The sequence below is a fragment of the Mustela erminea genome, chromosome 8, assembly GCF_009829155.1.
Source record: "Mustela erminea isolate mMusErm1 chromosome 8, mMusErm1.Pri, whole genome shotgun sequence".
In the NCBI taxonomy this organism is placed as follows: domain Eukaryota; kingdom Metazoa; phylum Chordata; class Mammalia; order Carnivora; family Mustelidae; genus Mustela; species Mustela erminea.
In genome coordinates this window covers 21,989,730-22,011,550 of record NC_045621.1, presented here as the reverse complement: position 1 = coordinate 22,011,550, position 21,821 = coordinate 21,989,730, and the positions used below count along the sequence as shown (strand labels likewise).

General features: G+C 32.5%; 1 protein-coding gene across 5 annotated transcripts in view; it reads left to right on the top strand.

Annotated features, from left to right (window-relative positions):
• ERBB4 (erb-b2 receptor tyrosine kinase 4) overlaps window positions 1-21,821 on the top strand; it is a 1,157,734-nt gene that overhangs the window by 922,823 nt on the left and 213,090 nt on the right. For all 5 annotated transcript variants that reach the window (XM_032354684.1, XM_032354682.1, XM_032354680.1 and 2 more), the window contains one exon: window positions 18,752-18,884. In XM_032354684.1, coding sequence (XP_032210575.1) covers window positions 18,752-18,884 — 133 coding nt within the window. The remainder of the gene's footprint in view (window positions 1-18,751; window positions 18,885-21,821) is intronic.

Below are 21,821 nucleotides of genomic sequence, written 5' to 3'. Positions count from 1 at the left end.
GAATAATATTATGGAAATACAGAGTCAAGTGTTTATATCTTTTGGGAAGTTTACATGTGAAGGAAAGGAGAGAGGGAAACAGTTGGAGAGGGAATATTATCAAGAGAAACGTACTTGAAGATGGATGAAATCTGAGTCTGTTTTGGAAGACTCTGTAAAGAGTGAAAGGTTAGAGACACGGGAGAGAGAAATCATCAATCATAGCACTCTCCTGAAAAAGCTAGAATTAGGGATAAAGGAAATGTGAGAAGATTACGTGGCGATCAAAACCCTTGCCACCGTTTTATTAGGAGAGAATAAATAGAAGACAGAGAAAGAAGATGCAGATAGGTAGAACAAGGCTGTGGGAGTTTCTGTTTTAATGTTCTATATTCTTTCTGAACTTGTAAAGTCATCTTGCCAAGAAAGAGGAGGCTATGTTTTGGCGTGTGTGTATGTGTGAAAGAGTGACGGTTTGAAATACTAAATTCAAATATAGACTGTGCTAATATTTTGTATTTAAAATATTCTGTTACTAATTCTTAAATCATCAATAATTTGCAATGGGTTGCTTTACATGTATTCAACTGAAGGTCACCCTATTTTATTTTTTTGCATGGGAAATAACAGGTTGTGGTTTGCTATCAGAGACTCTGGACTCATTAAATTAGAAGACTGTTAAATATTTAATCAGAATCTAACAGCATCCTGTATGTGTTCTGAGAAATTAACAGATTTCAATATCTGTAGTGATAATTGCAATATGCTGATATATAACAATTACTCCAAATTGCATCATTACTAGAAACATCATCAATTTGTGTGTGTGCGTGCAATTGTGCAGGTACAGAACATTAATATATCAGGAAATCATATGAAATATTTTTCCTATTTCATTTTTTTAAATGCTCTTAAGTAAGGAATGATGATGAATAGTCCCTTACATAAAATATCTTTGGGTTTGATTATACTGATGTGTCTAAATTTATCCTCAAGCAATGATTCTTCTGTTACCCATTTGTTTTATATGCCTCTCTTTTAAATCTAAAGCAAGTAAAGGTAGAATTCATCATCTTCTTGGTTAAAACTCACTAGCTTTAATTTAGGAATTTCTTTTTTTTCCTTCTTCTTGTTTTTCTTTAAGATTAATTATTGTCTTCAATACATTTTAAAATGCAATTTAAAATTACAAAACACATTCTCAATGGATTAAATATAGACGTATGTGTGTGTATCTATGTATGTTTATCCTTTCACACCTTTATCCATGTACTAATACATATATACAATATTAAAGATTTTGTTTGTTCACAGTTATGGGAACAGAGTCCACACATTGCTTAGCAGGTTATATGACTCACAATGAAACAGTAGGGGCAGCTTTCCAGATCAAGAGCTGTAACTCCTTCTTTTTATGGTTGCATTATTTTCCCTAGCATTGATTTGCCACCAAGCCTGTATTTAAAAATAGGCTGTTCCTAATTTTGTGCTTTTATAAATTAGGAAATAACATGTGTGTGTGTGTTTGTGTGTGTGTGTGTGTATCTGGCATTATAAAAAGTGTATTTATGTAGGTATCAACTAAAATCATGGGAATATTCAATTTTATCATTCAAATTAGCTAATCATGCTTCAAAAAAGACAAAATAGGCAACACATTAAAATTACAGAACTAAACATTTGAGTTAGGAAATATTTGTGTTACAGTCTCATTTTGTTTCCATGTATTTATAATATATACATATATAATGTTATAGCAAATCATTTTTTTATTTATCCAAAATCAGATGTGTTCCATTAAAGTATGGTTGAAAATCTTTGCCCAAAAGTTGCCAAGGACTGCATGATTTAGCAATATCTTCTAATAAGTTTATTGTTTTCTCTATGGTGCCATCAATCATGTTATAGAGAGGACTTGACAGATAAGGAACTTTAACCTCCTTTCAAAGTTTGTTGATTTCCTAATTGGTTTTAAGTAATCCAAGATGGACAGATATACATATATAGATCTTTAATATTTCAACAATTCAGTAGGATAACATTGATCCTATATAATTTTGAAATAATTAGTAAATAAAACTAACAATAACTTAGTAAGTCATAGTAATGCATAAACCTTTTTTATAAAATACTAAGACTATGTTTGTTCAAAGGGTTTCTCCCTTTTTTCTGTCTCTCTCACTTTCTCTTTCCCTCTCTTTTGTTCTTGCTGTACTTTACTTACTGTCATTACTTGACAATAACGAACAACTGGCATGGATTTTACAAATTGGTGCCTGTTACATACAATCTTAAATTTATAGTTGTGTTCCTTAGATTGTTTTGTTTGTTTTTTATTGTTTTGCCAGTATCTAAAGTACTAATATACTTAATGATCCCAAGATGCTCTCCAACAACCAGCTCAGTGTCAGAGAGTGAAGTTAGGGACTATTTACTACTATCTCTTGTTCTCTCTTCTTGACCTAAGAAAACCTGAAATTTTGCATGAACTTGGATGGCATGATTATAAGTAAAGGTAAGGCATTTGCCTTGGTAATATTCCAGTTGGAAAATAAAGATGTTTAGTTTGTAGAACATGAAAGTTTGTAGAAATGCATCAGTCAGGAAATGTAAAAGGAATAATATGTCTAATCCATACTACTTTTAGATTATTTCCATAATAATTATTTATAAAACAAAGAAATATCAAAATATCCTCTTCTAGTTGTCCAAAGCAATAAACAACATAAAATATGAGCTACTGTTAATAGTATACATAATTAAATAATATAAAATAAATAATAGATTAAAAAATTAATATTCTAGCTAGAAAGACAGTCTGGTTCATGTAGATGTATATGTTTGTTTGTTTTCCCCAGTGGTAATGATTTCTTTTATATTTAAATTAAATGGTTTCAGGCAAAGTCTAAGATTGCTTTGCTTTTATATATTTCATTATTGCTTAAATTTACCTAGATTTACATATATATACATATATGTGTGTGAGTGTGTGTATAAATATATGTATGTGTATGTGTGTGTGGATTTTGTGTATATATATATAAAATCTGGTGGTTCTAAATCTGTATCCAGAACATCTGAAAAAGAGTTTATACTCTTCTAAGCAATGGCTTTAGAAAAAAATGGACTTCTCCATAATTAAGATGCATTCTAATTAGAGATTAGGCATTTATATAAGTTTAAATAGGCATTATATTGCTAAACATCGTTATTAGATGCTTTAGAACACATTTTTGTGAACTCAGTCACAATAAAACTCCCCTTAGAACACAAAAGCAAACCATCCTATGCTAAAAACATTAAAGTGGGATGCAATGACCAAAAGTTTTTGCAGAGAGGATGTGTCTTTTCTCCAAGTCTTCTGTAGAGTTTTTTCAAAGAGATAGACAGAAACAGCCTCACCCTCTCATTTTTCCCCTTGGATTACTTCCAGACTACTATGGACTCAGGAATTAGAAAAATTGGATATTAGTGTTTTGCCAAATTAAATGCTAATGAAGAACACTGTTTTCTTCATTTTCTCTTTGTTGACCATCCTATATGATATTTGTTTAAGGTTTTAAGTTAAGAAAACATCTTACCACTTTTGAACTTTATCATTACTTGAAAACAGATGACAGTGAACATGTTGTGCTGTTCATTATAACACATCTCAGAAACTACATTTTTGAGGAAGCTTTACAAGCTTCTACTTAGTTTTACTTGTAAAAGTGTAGGACATTCCCCCCGCTCCCCAAAAAAGAGTTCACTCAAGACTGATGTAGGCACAGCCTAGTAAATAAGAGACTATGATAACCAAGCAGACGTAATAGCAGTCCCAGGGTTCTTAACTGTTTTCTGGAAAGGGAAAGGCTATGTGTTTCATCCTTTTTTTTTTTTTTTTCAAAATCTGATTATCCTGGGATAATGCATTTGACAGTTCAATGCAAGAAAAGAAAGAAAACATGGAAAATCTAGACATAGTTCCTTTTTCAGTAAGGGGCTAGTTGGTTACATGTAAAATAAAACCTGACATTAGTGGTTTGAGCAAACAGTTGTGTGAGTTATTCTTTAAAATATGGAAGTCTAGAAGTGCTGGAGGTGTTCCATTGTCTCCACAGATCAGTAACATCAGGGTCATTTTCTTATCTTTGTTTTGGTAGGTCCTTGGATCTACCAAGGGACAGATTTAATCAGCTGTACCTGTTTGACCTCAGCAATTCCTTTTGCAAAATTTTGCTTTCCTCCCTTGGTCAGAAATTTGTTATATATTCATACCAAGGTGCACAGAGAATGGGGAAGTTATTTAGCTTTTTAACAATCACTAGATTTGAAGATGTTAGGGAGCAGGGGGTGAAGAATGACAGTTGGGTTAATCAACCAGGGACTTCAAATCAGTAAGGGGGGTGGTGAGAGATGAACTAAGCTAAAACAGGCAAATAAGAATAACAACTGGTCTGAGTAACAAGCTTTACCACTTTTTGGAGAAAATGCTCTTCTGCCAACACTTTGAAATCAGGAATAAGCAAATATTAAACATGTATAAGCTTCAGAAGAGCATTAAATAAATACCTCTTCCTATTTTCTTTTCATTAGAAATATTTTCCAATTTTTTTTTTAAGTTTAAAAATACGTAGGAAGCTCTTAAACTGTTAAAAATTTATGTTCTTTTAAGAGTTAGCTTAACATAAAATAATATGTAAATATTTATATAAGTATGCCATTCACTGAGTTATTTATTCATACAACAGTTATTTATTTAGTGCTTCTTTTTAAGCGACAATAAACTGGCTCCAAAGAAGTATAAAGATGACTGTGACACAGCTCCGGCACTTAAAAAGCTTATATTTTTACTTTTAAAAATAGAAATACAATTATTTTACCTTTAAGCTCTGAATATGTACACATAGCCATTTACTTCCCTAAAGTTATTTGAAAGTTTTACACTGCTCTTGTAAATAAAAACCCTTAATAGTATAACTTTATTCTAGAACTCCTAGATGAGGCAAATTAAACCAGAAGTCAGTGTATCCCATGGGATAGAAGTTAGAAGTTAGAAATAAATGTTATATATTAGAAATAATGAATATTTGCCCTTGAAGTGATAGATTATACTTAAGGAAAGAAGAAATGCTCATAATAACAAGCTTGTAATAACAAGCAAGAATCTGATCATGTGTTTGTAAACTTTTTGTTAGCTTGAATTATGTGGAATATGGAGGGAAATGGAAAGATAAAATTGCCATTTGCCAAAATAGAAGAAATCAGGGAGAAGCAGGCAATACTTTTTTGAGGAGAAAAGGGTGTTGCAATGAAAGTTAATTTTGGAATTGCTAAAGCTAGGAAGTTAGATATCTAAGTAGAAAAGTCAAGTAGGTAATTGGATATACAGTGGATCCTTGAACAACGTAGGTTTGGACTCTGTTGTTCCACTTACATGTGGATTTTTTTTTTAATAGTACAGTACTATAAATGTATTTTCTCTTCCTTCTGATTTTCTACATAGCAGTTTTCTTTTCCCTAGCTTACTTTAGTATAAGGATATAGTATATAATACATGTAACACAAAATGTGTGTTAACTGACTGTTTTATGTCATTGGTAAGGCTTCTGGTCAACAAGAGGCTGCTAGTAGGTAAGTTTGGGGGCAGTCAAAACTATACGTGGATTTTTCACAGTGCAGAGGGAGTGGGAGTGAGTGACCCTAACCTCTGTGTTGTTCAAAGGTCAGCTGTACCTGAATTCAGAAGAGAGGTGTCAACTGCATATATAAATCTGCTTATCATTACATAGTTAAAGAGATCAATGATATCTCTAGGAAGTAAATATGTAAGTGGAGAAGTGAAGAAATCCATTGTTTATGTCCTGGGACTCTCCCATGTTTAGAGGTCAGAGAAGGACAAAGCAACAAAAATGAATGAAAAGAACTGGCCAGACCAACAAAGACTAGAGAAAAGTGGTGTGATGGAATTCAAGTGTTTTAAGAAAGGGAACGTGACCACTCATATGAAATGTTACTAAGTGATTGGTTAAGATTAGGTCTAAGAAATGACTCTGATTTGACAATAAGGAAACCATTAGTAACTTTGACAAGAGCTGATTTAGTGGAAAGGTAGAGAATAAAAATGTGATGGGAATCAGTTCAAGAATCAAGAGACTGTAAATGAAATGTGCAATTACAGATGACTATTTAGAAAATAAATGAAAAAAATCATATTTCCACAACCGTCCCCAAATACTAAAAAGTCTCAAGTAGAATAATTGCATCTGCCTTAAATATACTATCACCTTAATATCTCATGTGCTATTTGATTAGTTTAATGATAATTATTGAGAAGTTTTTAGAGAATGTTAGTCTAAGTTATAGAGCAATAAAAAAGTAGAAGTAATGGTTTCTACCATTAGGAGGCTTAAAATTTACTGGGAAATTAAAAAAAAAAATAGTCCAAGAGGAATAATTATAGATAATGAAATCACATTTAGTCTGGGAATATAGAAAAGAGACATGGAGTGCTAAGGAGAGATACTCTTGTAAATACAATAGCAAAATGGAAACAATTATGTCACAGAGACGGCAATAAAATTGAGGCCATTTATCAGCACTTAGTACTTTATATCTGGAGCATAGGTTGTTCCTATGAAAATTACCAGATCACCCACACAAAAATATGAAATGGTCTCTTTCAGAATAGGTATGTTTAGGTATATTTTCCATTGAAGAACTCTTTAAGTTATAATTTTTAACACCACACTCTAAATCCTCCGAAAAGGGGATGTCATCAGGGCTCAAAAGTAACAAGGGCATCCATATAGGCTTACGAAGTCATGTGACTCCAGCCTGTGTTACTCAGATAAGAAAGCCCGTGTACGAGAGTGTGAACAGGATTTTTAAATGTATTAAACTTTTTAAAACTGTGTAATGCCTGCAAATGATTGGTCTCAAAAGGTCATTAAAAATATATGAACAAAAACTTTGAAATGTCAGAATCCACCTTAATGAGAGAAATCAAATCATATAAAATAACAATCTCTCAGGGAAGCAAAAGGAAAGAGAGAGGGAGAGAAATGAAAAGGAAAAAGCTCTCAGGAATCATGCTTTTCATCCTCTGCATGTTTAGAATTCCCAGGGAAAAAATAAAGTATTGAAAAACTCCAAAGGAAATGACACTATGTTATCTGTAACTTTCTTTAATTAAAAAGATAGAGATATTAATAAAATCAACACAGGTAAATGTCCTGCAATTAGAGGGGAAACAAGTGGATACAGAAATTTGAAAGTAGATTTAAATGATGACAATACACCTGTATATCCTTCAGGACCTCAAGTCCATAGATCAGAAGAACTCAACACTATCCCTGCCAAATATTGTCTTTCTCCTGATTTTCCCATGTGAATGAATGCCATCATCAGCCTTCCATTCACCTGAGTGACCACTCCTTTGTCTCTCCTCACTGTTGACTTTGTACTTTTTTAACATTTCTACTGCTGGGCGACTTGTCTGTCTTGTCCTGTATACCTCCCCAGTCTGTGCCTCATTGTCACTGAAGAGGACTTTTAAAATAGTTAACTAGTTTGAAAACTTCTTTTCCCCTCTTGTCGACCTTACAACCTGTTGCCAGAATAATCTTTCTAACCTATTTTATATGTGTGCTCTTTTTATTTTTCAAGCACACGAAATTCTAAAATACTACCTTTTATAATGTTTATTACTCTTATTTAAAAGGAGAAAAATCCTCTAAATTGTTTATTTCTAAACATTTCTTTTGACATTTTTTGAGCTAGAACTGGCAAAGCATTATATTAGCTTCCAAGATACAATATGACTCAATATTTATATTATAGCCAAATGATCACTGCAATAATTCTAGTTAGCATCAGTTACCATATATAGTTACTAAATTATTTCTTCTTGTGATGAGAAATTTTAAGATGTACTCTTTTAACAACTTTCAAATATACAATACAATATTATTAACTATAGTCACCATGCTGTGTATTACATCCCCATAACTTATTTATAACTGTAAATTTGTATTTTTGATTCCTAACACTTTACCCATTTCACATCCCCCAATCTTCTACAACTGGCAACTACGAATCTATTTACTGTATCTATAAGCTCATTTTTTATTGTTTTCTTTTATTTGTTTGTTTGTTTTTGTTTTAGATTCCACATCTAAGTGATGCCGTATGGCATTTGTTTTTTTCTATCTGACTTAGTTCACTTAGCATAATTCTTTCAAGGTTTATCCGGTTGTCATAAATGGCAAAATTCATTCTTTTTGATGGCTGAGTAATATTCTTCCGTGTGTGTGTGTGCGTGTGTGTGTGTGTGTGTGTGTGTGTGTGTATCGCATCTTCTTTACCTATTCATGTATTGAAGGGCACTTACATTGTTTCCATATCTTGGTTATTATAAGGAATGCTGCAGTAAACATGGATGTACATATATCTTTATGAATTAATGTTTTCATTGTCTTAAAATGAATATCCAGAAGTGGAATTGCTTTATTATATAGTAGCTCTATTTTTTTTTTAAGATTTTATTTATTTATTTGACAGAGAGAGAGATCACAAGTAGGCAGAGAGTCGGGGAGAGAGAGGGGAACCAGGCTCTCTGCTCAGCAGGGATGCTGAGGCAGTTGTGGGGCTTGATCCCAGGACCCTGAGATCATGACCTGAGCCCAAGGCAGCGGCTTAATCCACTGAGCCACCCAGGTGCCCCAGTAGCTCTATTTTTAATCTTTTGAGGAACCTTCATACTGTTTTCCTTAATGGCTACCCCATTTTATATTCCCATCAACAGTGAACTCAACAGTGGAGAAAGGGTTTCTTTTCTCCACATTTTTGTCAACATTTGTTATTTTGTGACTTTTTGATAATAGTCATTCTAACTGGTATGACATAATATCTCAGTGTGGTTTTAATTGACATTTCCCTAATGATTAAAGATGTTGAACATCTTCTCATGTACCTGTTGGTCTCCTCTATATCTTTTTTTGGGAACATGTGTATTTAGATTCTTTGCTCATTTTTTAAATGGATTTTTAAAATTGAATTGTATTAATTCTTCGTATATTTTAGGTATTAACTCATTATCAGTGATAATTTGCAAATATTATCTCTCATTCAGCAAGTTGCCTTTTCATTTTTTTCAGTTTCCTTTGCTGTGAAAAAGCTTTTTAGCTTGAAGTAGACCCACTTGTTGATTTTTGCTTTTATTGCCTTTCTTTGTGGTGTTAAATCCAAAATATCACTGCCAAGACTTATATCGAGGAGTTTACCACTTATTTTTTTTTTCCCTAGGGGTTTTGTGGTTTCCAGTCTCTTACATTCAAGTCATTTTGAGTTATTTTGTGTGTGTGGTAGAACATAATGGTCCAGTTTCATTCTTTTGCATCTGGATGTGCAGTTTTCTCAACATCATTTTTTGACAAAACTGTCCTTTCCCCATTTTATTACTTGGTTCCTTTGTTATAAATAAATGGCCCATAAAAGCATGGGTTTATTTTTCTTCCACTGATGTAATATACTCATGCATTCATATGTTAATGGAATAGAATAGACAAGCTTTGGAGCAAAACATGCAAAGATTTAAATTCTGACCATTATCTTAGGATGCTTTTGACCTTAGGCAAGTTGTACAAGCTACCTCAGATTCATCACACATCCATTATGTTGGTAGAATTATTTGACATACACACATAAAACATGTAGTAAAAGTAGCTTTATTATTTAGCTGTGCAAGAAATTTCAATGACTTTACATGGGTATTCCAAATCTTGGCATCTTCCCCATGACTGTGCCTACTTCTCAAAGTCTCCCCCTATCTCATTTCATCCAAATCTTAAGAATTGATTCAGGCTGCCTACTCCTCTGAGAACCTTTGGAGGTCCCCTCAAAGGAAATAAGGCTGCCCAGCAGGGCAAAAAAATGTGGAAAACATTTCGTCTAAATTGAAAGGAGTGATATTTCTGAAGAAAGACATTTCCTTACTTCCTCTTTGTGTTTTTAAAAACTTTTTAGTCTAATGCAAGAATTGGGGTGTCTGAAAAGCATATTAAATGTTTAAAGATGCTTTATGTACAAAATTGTATACAAAGAGAAGAAGTCAAATCATTACTTAAAAAATTGGCTTGTGAGTCCTCTGAGAATGGGGCTGCTTTAATCTGTATTATGTAATTGTGCTCAATAAACCTGACACAAATGTACCCCCTAGTGCTTTGATAGATAAAGAAGAGGTAATTTACCAATAGAATATCATGTCTGTTAACAACACAGGTATCTGTAGTTATAGTGCCTAGAATTCTGGGGATTTTGAGGTGAAGAAAAATCTTAACATATGGGAACAAAGAATGGTACCAACCTCCCCCACTTTCCTTTTTATAGTTGTATTTATGTACTATTATCTACTCTATTATAAAACTAATAAATTCCTTATCATGTTAAACAATTTTGATAGGAATCACAGCTGAAGTTGTAAAAGGTTTATCCTCAATTTTTTAATCCTTTGGCATATTGCTGCAGATTACCATATCTATGTAATGAACAGGTAATAGAATGGAATACTTAGTAGATAATGTATTTTGTAATTAAATGTTCTTAAACATTAAAAAAATTAAAATATTCTGTTTGTGGCATTAAATACATTTCTATATACACTGATACAGATGATCATAAAAGTGCTATACTAATACAGACATTGCTGATATTGTCTAATAGGTATAAAGTATGAAAAATACTAAGTTCCAAAAATTCAGCTATATCCTTAGAAGAACCTATTGAAAAAAATTATTTCCAATCTAATTCCCTTTCAACTCTATTTATAGAAACCCATATTTTTCATTTTACTTCAGTAAAGCTGAAAAAAATTTATAAATGGATTATATATATCCTCAGAATGGTGTCTTTAAACATATGAATGTCTGTCCCCAAAATCAAATCTACAAGTATATATATTACCTGAAAAATTGTAACAAGCAAACAAAACCCATAGATAGAGAGAAGCATGAAATTACAAATAGAGAGAATACAGAGAAGGAAGAAATTACATGAAACCATTAGAAATTTTTCTCAGAGGCTAATCCTAGAGGTAAAAGAATCCAGAGAATATTTATATATTGCTTTAATGGTAAAATCTCTACTGAAATACTCTATAGCACTGCTTTATTGAATAATCTGTAATATTCACATATTTTTAAAATATTGGGAAAAATTTATCACTTGAAGACAAGTCAAATTTGCTTAGAAAGAAAGAGGCGGAGTATTCTGTGATTCATTTGCTTCAGCACTTACATTTTTGTTACATTTAGGATGTAATAGAAGACTCCATAATCCTAATCAAAGGGTAGAGATATACTATAATTCCCTAGGTCTCATCAAGTAAAAACTGTAACTGTCAACTGATGTCTACCCCAGAGTCTGACCCAAATCACTTATATTTGCTCAAAAAGAAAAGATGTGTTATATTTATAGAGCAGGTGGAATTCTGGGTTACCATAAGCACAGTTTGCGGGAGGAGATGGGGGAAAAAAAAAACAACACATTAATGTGGTTCTCCTTGCCCTAGGCAATAACACTTAAAACATCTTCTGGGGAATTTCCGTGTTTCCTAGTGTTTCAAGGTCTCTTGTTTCAAATCTGAACCTCTTTGGGGAAGACTGAACAGACAGTGAGTAGGCACTGTAACTAGAATGATAGATACTGCTTGTCTTTGCTTTCTTTTTAAAGGAAATCCAGGGGTTTTTTTATAAGCCAAAAAAATCCTCTGAAATGTGTTATCATTGAGAAAATAAAATAAAGCTAATTAAAGAATAAGGTCACCTAAAATTTTCCATAAAGACATAAAGTATTTATTAAACTAAAACCACAATGAACATAGCAAGACAGATAAAATGATAGTCCAATGAGAATTACAATAGTAAGGTATAACTAAATATAAAATCAAAAAGTCTATTAGAACCCCTAAATAAATTTATGTGCATTTTCTAGTCTCTATTTTCAAAAAGATATTGAAGAATAATATATTGAATTGTCAATCTACCTTAAAAACCAATTCTAGCAAGTCAAACTTGGAAAGAGACAACATAATATAGCTGAAAAATTAATGGACTTGAGTTCCCAAGATGTAAAATGTTAGCATTACTATTACGTTTGACCTTATCTAGATGTCTTAATTTTTCTCCTAAGTCTGTTTCTTTTTATTTTATATGGGGGTTATAAGATCTACATTACATAGTTATAGTGAAAATAGACAGTATATATAAAAATAAATTTTAATTAAAAATATGCAGCTATTCTTAGAGTAAAAAGTTTAGTCTATTTATTTTTATTATGATGTTCAGCTTGCGAACATATAGTACATCATTGGTTTTTTATATAGTGTTCAGAAAGGGAGACAAACTTTTTTTTTTTTTTAAATTTAAGGGTAGTACATAGGACCAAATAAGTCTCAAATTTACCGCTATAAAAGGAATGTTTTCTATATCTGAACAAAATGTCTTTAATATTTTCATTTTTCTTACATTATTTCTTATTGAAAATGAAGAGAATTGTTAGTGATACTATATGCACTATAAAACTCATGAATAGTTTATGGTAGTTTTTAATCTTATTTTATTTTATTTAGGTTTTATTTAAGTAATCTCTGTGCCTAATGCAGGGCTCAAACATATGACCCCTGAGATCAAGAGTTGTTCCTCTTCTGACTGAGCCAGCCAGGTGCCCCATACCTGATGGCAGTTAGATTTCATGTTCCCCTTATTTGAACAGAACTTTTGCTATGTTTAAACTGCTTATCTAACTAATAAAATATTGAAAATGTCATTCCCAAAATCGTGTTTCTTATCATAGTTGGCAAATGATTCTAAGAATTTTCTTTCAATAATGAATCAACTTTTTTTTTTTTAATTGAGTCAAGATATTTCTGGTCAACTCTATTTTTCTTATAGCAAGAGCAAATTAGGAAATATGGAGTGCATTGCTGATGATAGATTTAACCTGTGGTTCATGGCAGATTCACACTTTTGTCTGAATGCCACTGTAAGATTTTCAGAAGGAAGACAGGGTACAAGATGATAGCCATTATTACCCAAGTATATTTTTTAAATAAAATATAAGACTACACAGAATCATAACAATCTGACCCTAATTTATGAAACATCCATTTAAGTTACATATATAATTATTATAGGCAATGATTAATTTACTTTCCTAGCAAGTAAACCCTGTTCATACTAATAGGCTCTTATACGAATATGTATAAGCATATACATGCACAGTGTACACATGCACACACATTTAGATGTGCGTTATATATGAAGACTTGTTAGCTGTTATATGTAAGGACGTGTTAGCTTGAGGTATCCTAGTTTCTCTAAATTGGGCTAAAGTTAAGGTAAACATTTGATTCATTGCTCACACGAGGCTGCTTTTTTTTTTTTTTAAAGATTTTATTTATTTATTTGACAGAGAGAGATCACAAGTATGCAGAACAGCAGGCAGAGAGAGAGAGAGAGGGAGGCAGGCTCCCCGCTGAGCAGAGAGCTCCATGTGGGGTTTGATCCCAGGACCCTGAGACCATGAGCCAAAGGCAGAGGCCCAACCCACTGAGCCACCCAGGTGCCCCAAGGCTGCTTTTGAGAGTCTGTGGAGTACTATTGATATTTGCACTGACACAAATACAGATTGTTCTGGCTAAAGGAAAGCATATGACTCGCAAATGGTTAAAGGTATTTTATTTAAATTTTATTTAATTTTTAAATTTGATTTATTCGGTAAGATCCAGAGGCAAAGTCATCAGAGCTCAGAAATGTAAAAAAGAATAGACAGTTCCCTGTTGTGTTTATTTTGTTTTACCTTAAGTGAAGAATGTATTTATATGTATTTAAGCTGAGTTATCTGATAGAAGAACTACATTCACAACAGTTAGAGGCAGACATACAATCAAAATTCAGATTTGTCTGACTCTCAAACATCTTTCCAGCACATTATGCCACTGTAAGGAAAAAATCATGCAGAATTTGAAAGGTAAAAAAAACACACACACACACAAAAACCCAATAATGTTAGAGGTGATATTTTGCCGTTTTACTTAAAGATTATTATATAAAAATGCACTGTTAAAGTTATCTGACTAGCCTGTTGTTTTTGGTTTTACTTTCTATTTAAATTAAAAAAAAAAAAAAAAAAAGACAACACAAAAACTCCTCTTTAACCTTCAGTACCCGTAAATAGTGAATTCACTCTAAATCTAATCCAGTGAATCCTGAGACCCTTCTCCATATTATTTAATTTAATTTAAAAGTTTCCAAATATGGAGTTCAGTAATTTAAAGCCATGCTGTTGGTTACAAATTATGCCATTGGTGTTTTGTTGGACATCAGTTTCTCTTATCTGTATTGAAAATTATTCTGTATTCAAAAAATAAAGAAAAATATACATATGTTTTAAAACATATTTAGTGATATATCTATGAAAGAATCTTGTAGATGTAGCATTCTTTGCAATGACTACATTAGTCAAAATACCAATTTTACTAAGTTTGTAATTTTAAAGAAAATACCACTGTATATTTTTAGGAGGATAGTCTGCCCTTGACATTAATGGAAAATGGTATAATAATTTTAGACCCACTGAGTTTAATCTTAAATTATATTGACTTTGCTACATCTTTTTTTTCTGACCTGATCTGGAAAGAAACAGATCAATGAAGGAAAATATCTGGATGTTTATAAAATCAGGTTTCATATATTCTCTCATATTTTTTATTCTCCAGTGAGGAATAGCATGGTTCAAACACAGCAATAAATGTTAAGAATATATCTTATTATATGAGTAATACAGTTTGGAAGATACTACTCTTTTATAGATAACTGTTTAAGACAGATAATTGTATTCAAGGCAATAGAATATAATATATTCTGTTGTCTCTGAACTTCTAAATGAAATTATGAAAACTAAATTATATGTTTTTAAATAAGTGAACCAAGTTCATTTGTGATCCAGAATCTTTATTATATTAATCTCTATGAATAGTGGGAAGATATCTGTTTTATTATAGTATCTCCAAATCACAGAATTAGGTAAATTATCAGTTGATTACATCCTTTTAATCTAAGCTTGGAATTGGCACTTGAAATGTCCTTTCATATTTTAGGGGACCCATCCCTTTTTAATATATAGGCAAACGACAACAAACAAACAGTACTCATATAGCAGATAAGGAATGACAGTGTTCCAGATCCCTTAGCCTTTGAACTTTATGATCTCATAAACAGTGTCATACCCCAGCCTTTTAAGAGGTTACTCTGATTCACGTGTACAAAGAAACACTTTGTTTCAAAAATATAACTTAGTTGTCAATAGCTATCATTATACCTAGGAAGGATATGCAGCAATTTTTTAAAAAGCAACCTAAGTGGCTATCTCCTTTTTATCCAAAGGGTCCTCATAAAGAGTTGAAGCATTAACTCAGGAAAAAATGGACATCTATCCTACACCTACAAATATCTAGGGATCATCAAAATTGCGAAGAGTAGGAAATGTGTAAATAGTATGAACTTTTCAGATTAGATTGGTTTTATGAAGCAAAGTGTTAATTGTACACAACATAGTGAGTAGTAAATGTCTCAGATGCATTAAACTACAACTAATAGAAAATATCTTCAGAAGTGCTTGCATTGTAAAAGTGGACAGGGGATAGCAAAATGAATTAATTGAAAAAATGCAAAGTAAACAATCAAGGAAAAAAGGAAAACAAGGCCGTTGTTATAAAACTAACTTTTTAGACAGGGATTTATTTTTCTATGTTTCTCTTAAATGTAACCAACTTTTATTTCAAAAGAAGTATAAATGCATTGTATAAAATTAGAAAATGTCTGCTAGCAAAAATACAAAATAAGAGTACTGTAGTTATACTATCCAAAGACATGTACTGTTTAATGTCTTATTGTATATTCTAGATATTCTTATGCACATACATGTGCATATATGGATTTTTCTTCCATTGAGATTCAACTGTTTCTAACCCAATCTTTTAAATTTCTAGCCTTCATGTTCCCATGGCAGTACATTTCTATCTCATCTACTACCTAATCCATAATTACACTTTTCAAGTTACCTGAAAAATGTCTATACAAATGGTTGTCTAAACTAAGGTCCAGTCCAGGACTGAATTTCATACCTTGTTGTTAGAACCAGTAAGTCTTCTTAATCAAAACCATTACCTTATTTTTCATATTCACTTATTAAAGGGAACATACAAATTTTCTTTTTGGAATATTCCCCCTTCTCAATTTGACTGGTTACTTGTGGCTCATGATTTATTTTTCAAGAATAAATTCCACTGAAATATGAAGAATTTGACCGCTTAAAAAGTCCAACAAAACACTTGTGTACAATTTTTAGGTGTAGAAACTCTAGTTATTTACTTTTTTGGGTTGTTTGGACTTCTATCACTCCTACAGAGGGGTAAGAGAAGAAAAATGGTAAAGAAATGTAAATCAACCAAGGAACTGCTATGGGAAAATATTGAATGTAAATACTAACTAGAAAAACATAGAAATTACTATCTATTGAGGTTTTTGGTGTTTTATGTGCATTGCCATAACCTAACTAAATAGTAATGACATGACAATTGATAGCTGTCCAAAATAAATGGAAAGAATGAAGGCAGAGGTCTTCTTTTGTTCTTTTAGGAATGATTCTTCTTAAAATGGAAAACAAAGAAAAATAAAGCATTTTCTATTAATTTACAGTGATATTGACATGTATTTTCATAAATTCATGACACTCTTTTGCAAAATAGATGAGCAGAGGAAGTTTAGAGTTTAGTTCAATCTACAATTAACAAAGTGTTGGGCACTATTCTCAGTCATATATAAATCCTTTGTAACAAAAATATTGGATTGAAGAAAAAAATACAACCCTTTGTATAGTAATGGCTTTTTCAGGGATATGTTAGGCACTTAATCTGGAAATTATGCCTTGGACTGAAAACTTAAAATATTTTTTGAAATACATATTTAACTGCCATGTTCAAAAATACGATCTTACATACGCCAACACACATCACAATGATGAGTTTGTGTCCATACTACGGTTTAATTTTCTCAGCATAGATTTTTATATCTTTATAAAATTCTGTTTAGGAAAATCTATTTGAATTATAGCAACATTCCAGTATGCTATAGTACTTTCAGCTGTCAGGAAACAACCTTTAGGATGAAATACTTCTTAAGGTTTTTCTGTAGTTTTATATGGCAATATAACAGTCATAATCTTTAAAAGACATAGCTTCATTTATAGAAGTGACACAGATTTTTTTCAAGAGCTGTTTAAAATTTTAAATTTTTATTTAGGATCATCCACTATCATTATTTCTGATGTGTCTTTGAGCACAAGTGACTAATTTTTTTTTTCTAAAAGAATGTAGCTGTACAGAATAGATTCTTCTGCAAACAGGAATATAAGATATAAAATATCTTACTATGGAAAGCATGGCCATTCAGGAAGTTCTTTCTTAGTTTCCCTATCTATCATGGCTTCATGGTCAAATATGTATTAGGTAACACCTATGTGTTTACTCTGGGCTATTTGCTATGATGTATCAAATTAATATACATCAAGGCTCTGACCACAGAAAGCTCATAGATACTACTCCACTCTAGAACAAGAAATTAAGATCATAAATACTACTTTTCAAGCAAGGAAAAAAATTTATCTTAGAAGACAATAAGTATTTAGTTTCAAAATTGTATCTTAGCTAACAATGTACTAGAGAAGCACTTTAAGAATATAAGTCCCTAAAGAAAAAAGAATATATAAATCTCTAATGAATCTCTTCTAACCCCCTTTAATGTAATACTTAATGTGTAGACATCTTCTATGGGTATATGATGCCTAGGCACACTTTTGATAATCATAATTACTCCTGTCATTATACCTCTGAAAACCTATCTGACCCAATTCTTAACCTTTTTCCTGCCCTTTAGCCCAGTGCAGTTGCCTAGCCAGAGTTTGAAACAGCACTTTTGTCAACACATCTCTCTTACCGGTACCCTCATGCTCCAGAGTTGTGGTGTTCATGTATCTCCAGACCATGCATTTTTGCTTTAAAGCAGTAGTTCTCAAGGCAAGGGGTGGGGTGTTGGGGGCGATTTGGGCAGACATTTGACAGTATCTAGAGAAATGGTTATGACTGAGGATGAGGTGTTATTGGCTTCCAGTGGAGGGAGGCTAAGGATGTTGATAAAAACCCCAAAATGCATAAGACAGTCCCCCGCAGTGAACAAGCATCCAGCCCACAATGTCAATAGTGCCACTGTTGAGAAAGCCTACTTTAGAGAAAATGTTGAAAATAATATTTTATACCACAACAATATTATTAATATATATTTCCATTTATTTACAGAAAAAGTAAAATAAGAATAATTTAAAATGCTTATATATCCACATTTTGGCACGTGTTCTTCATTCTGTTACCAAGTGTTATTTTGTCATTGTTGTCATTGTTGTTGTTGAATGGCATGTTGTGGCCGCTCACCTCCAAAGATTATTTGTATGTGCATGGTTTATTACGTAAAACGCAAAGCAAAACAAAAGGTGGAAATAGTTTTTATTTCCCGCAAAATGTTGTGACAGCTCTAATGCATTTTTTGTTTGTTATTCTTCTAACTGAGAAGACTTGTAATATGTGGATAATGTATTTATCACACAACTGCTCTTTTTCTCCTTCTGTCTTGTCTCTCTTCTTACTTTTTTTTTTTTCCTCCTTTTTCCTTCTGGTGGACAGAACTCCTCTGATTGCAGCAGGAGTCATCGGTGGGCTCTTCATCCTGGTCATCGTGGGCCTAACATTTGCAGTTTATGTTAGAAGGAAGAGCATCAAAAAGAAAAGAGCCTTAAGAAGATTCCTGGAAACAGAGGTATGGTGTTTGTTTGTTCTCTGTGTGTTGAGGGACTTCCATTAGGTTTAGATGATACTCTGTTTTTTAACCCAGGTGAGAACTCGGTTCCATTTCCTGCAATGAACGATGCTGAGTTCATAGTATGTTACACAGAGTTGATGAAAAATCAGACTATATAGTAAAAGGCAGATACATGCCCGAAGGAGGACAAATTGTAGGGGTCAAGGAGATTATCTGATGAATGACAGATCTTACTGAAAAGACTTATCTGTTTCTTTTGGAGGTGGAATCCCACTAGAGTCCTAGGATATTACAGTAGCAGAACTAGAAAACAACTGGGTAGAAGATATCTCAACAGTGGACTAGAAAAATGTTAGAAAGAGAGAATTTTTCTGATTCAAAAATAAAGCCAGATAGTCAAGCAATTTATGCTTTAATTAGGGTCATTAAATTGGCAACCACAGGTCCGATTATACCAGTAGTGAAAAGCTGAACTTACAGGATAAAGCTTCCTATTGTAATCACACAGACTTTACCACAGAATTTATGGGAAGCATTTAATGCATGTTAGTTATTGTGAATATGTAAATTACCCACAAATTATTATAATCTCTCTTATATTGCTGCCCTGAGTTCTCTAGCATGCAAGGTGATAGTTTTCACTGTATAGATTACAGGGGGAAAACAATTATAGAAAACTATGCATTACCAGATCCTTCTCAACTTGCACCTTACCTTCTTTCTCCTGATATGTACATCTATGGCGGTCTGAACATGGCGGAACAACTCAGAGCAATTCTGTTCTAAGACTTAGCCTTCTCTGGATCTGTTTTTTGCTCACTGTCAATGTGACAGTCTGACTTTTCCTCTTAACCCTGACAGGAATGAGAATATTCATTCATAAATTTTACAAACTGATAATGAATTAAATTTTAGCTCTTTTCTTCCAGAAGTTGAAACTAGGTAGAAGGATCATATGAAATGTTCAGGAAGCTACTTTAGTTATATGCAGGGAAGAATGTCTAAGAATTAGAGTTGTCTAAAATTAGAATGGGTTGTCTTATCAATAGAGATGTTCAAGCATAAGACAGGTAGTCAATTATATACATGAAGAAAATAGTAGTAATTTTTTACTTGAGCTGGATGTTTACAAAAGATGAACTTGATCATTTTCAATCTTGCACATGTGAGTACAAGTTTGGGCACAACACATGTGCTGTGCATATTTTCAGTTTAGCTAGGATGCGGGAGGCAGAATTCTCCCTTATGGCCAGCTTGGGGCAGTCATGGAGAAAATTCTAAGAAGTGAAGTGAATTAGAGTTGGAGGGGAACTGAAGGCTTGGAACAGCGGTGGACATTTAGGTGGTTGAATAAATACGAAAAGAATTCTGTACCTTAACTACATGCTGGAAAGTCCCATTGCTATAAAAATAATTGTTTTGTTTGTCTTCTTTTTTAATACTGTGCTTTCTAGGAATGCCCTTCAAACTGACATCTCATTACTAAATAAACACGTACTGATTGGTTTTAGAAGCAGACTCTATTTTTTATAAAAAGTTATTGCTTAACACTAAATTAGATAATTGTAGAATTCCCATCTCTCTCTCAGTAAAAATAAATAACTATGATTTTCTATCATCTAAACAGAAGACGAATTCTTAAGAGGATCACTCAAATCCTTAAGTATGAAAGCTAGAAATCTGTCTCAGATGTGAAAAACTTGTTAAAGCATGATATATTGTTGGAATGTACTTAGAGTTAATATCCTTCTCCAAAATCATATTGCTCCAGATTGTCTGTCTTCTGTTACATGCATAAAAGTAGAAAAAAAATTTTTTCAACATACACTTACGAGATGCTCTGTAAACTTGATATTTTGATAGATACCGTAATTAAAAAGCGTTAATGGGACATGATCCTATCCCTTGAAGAGTGACAGATTCAGTGCCTACAATATGGCAGGCAATGTTCCCAAGTTTTCCAGCTATGTTACATTCCATTTCATCTTTTGACAATCTTCTGTGGTAGTTATTGCTGTACCTATTTCACAGGTGTGAAATAAGGGGTTAGGAGGGATAAATTGCTTTCTCAGCCTGTAAGTGGCAGTACTAGTGTGCAAACCTACAATTTTAAACTTGACACTCTTTCCACCGTAGTGGCTTGCAAAATGAAACAATGCTTCTGTTAAAGGTATCATTCTCAAATTCCTGGAAGAATGTGTTTGTATAAATTTTTAAGTGAGATCTAAGAAAATTGTTGAAGACTAAACCTGCAGGTAGAATTGTGAAATTTTCAAAATATGGAATTATGGCATATTATATGCCAAAGCATATATTTTAAATACATATAGCCCCAAATACTGAAATCTAGTCCCCAATCTTGCATATGATTTTTATATAAGTTATGTGATTTTAAAAAATAATTCACTGAAGTTCCTAATTTTATACATATAGTGTGTGTATCAAAATCTAATAAACAAATTCTGCACCGCAGAGTTGGAAGAAGGAGATTCTCTGACAGATTCTTTTTCCAGTTCTAGAAAGATTTTGTAATTCTTTCTGAGATTTATTTTATGTGACTTTAATATGCATTTTTAAAAATATATATTTGAAAATGAGATAGAAGTATATTTGTTGTCTAAACTTTTAAACAAGAACCCAAATTTATTGATAATTTTTATCATCTCCGTATTCCTGGTATTGCTATACTTACCTATATTCAAGATTCTGTTCAGCTACTTAAGTAGACCACGACATTCATAGAAGCAAAATTATTACCAAGACACAGGATCACGGCGCACTTAGCATTGTAAACAGACACTGAGAAACACTGGGATGGTTTTTAAGACCATTTGAGTAGGAACTGCCTTTAATTCTTCCCTTATGTTAAGAGGGGCACCTGGGTGGCTCAGTGGGTTAAGCCTCTGCCTTCAGCTCCAGTCATGATCTTAGGGT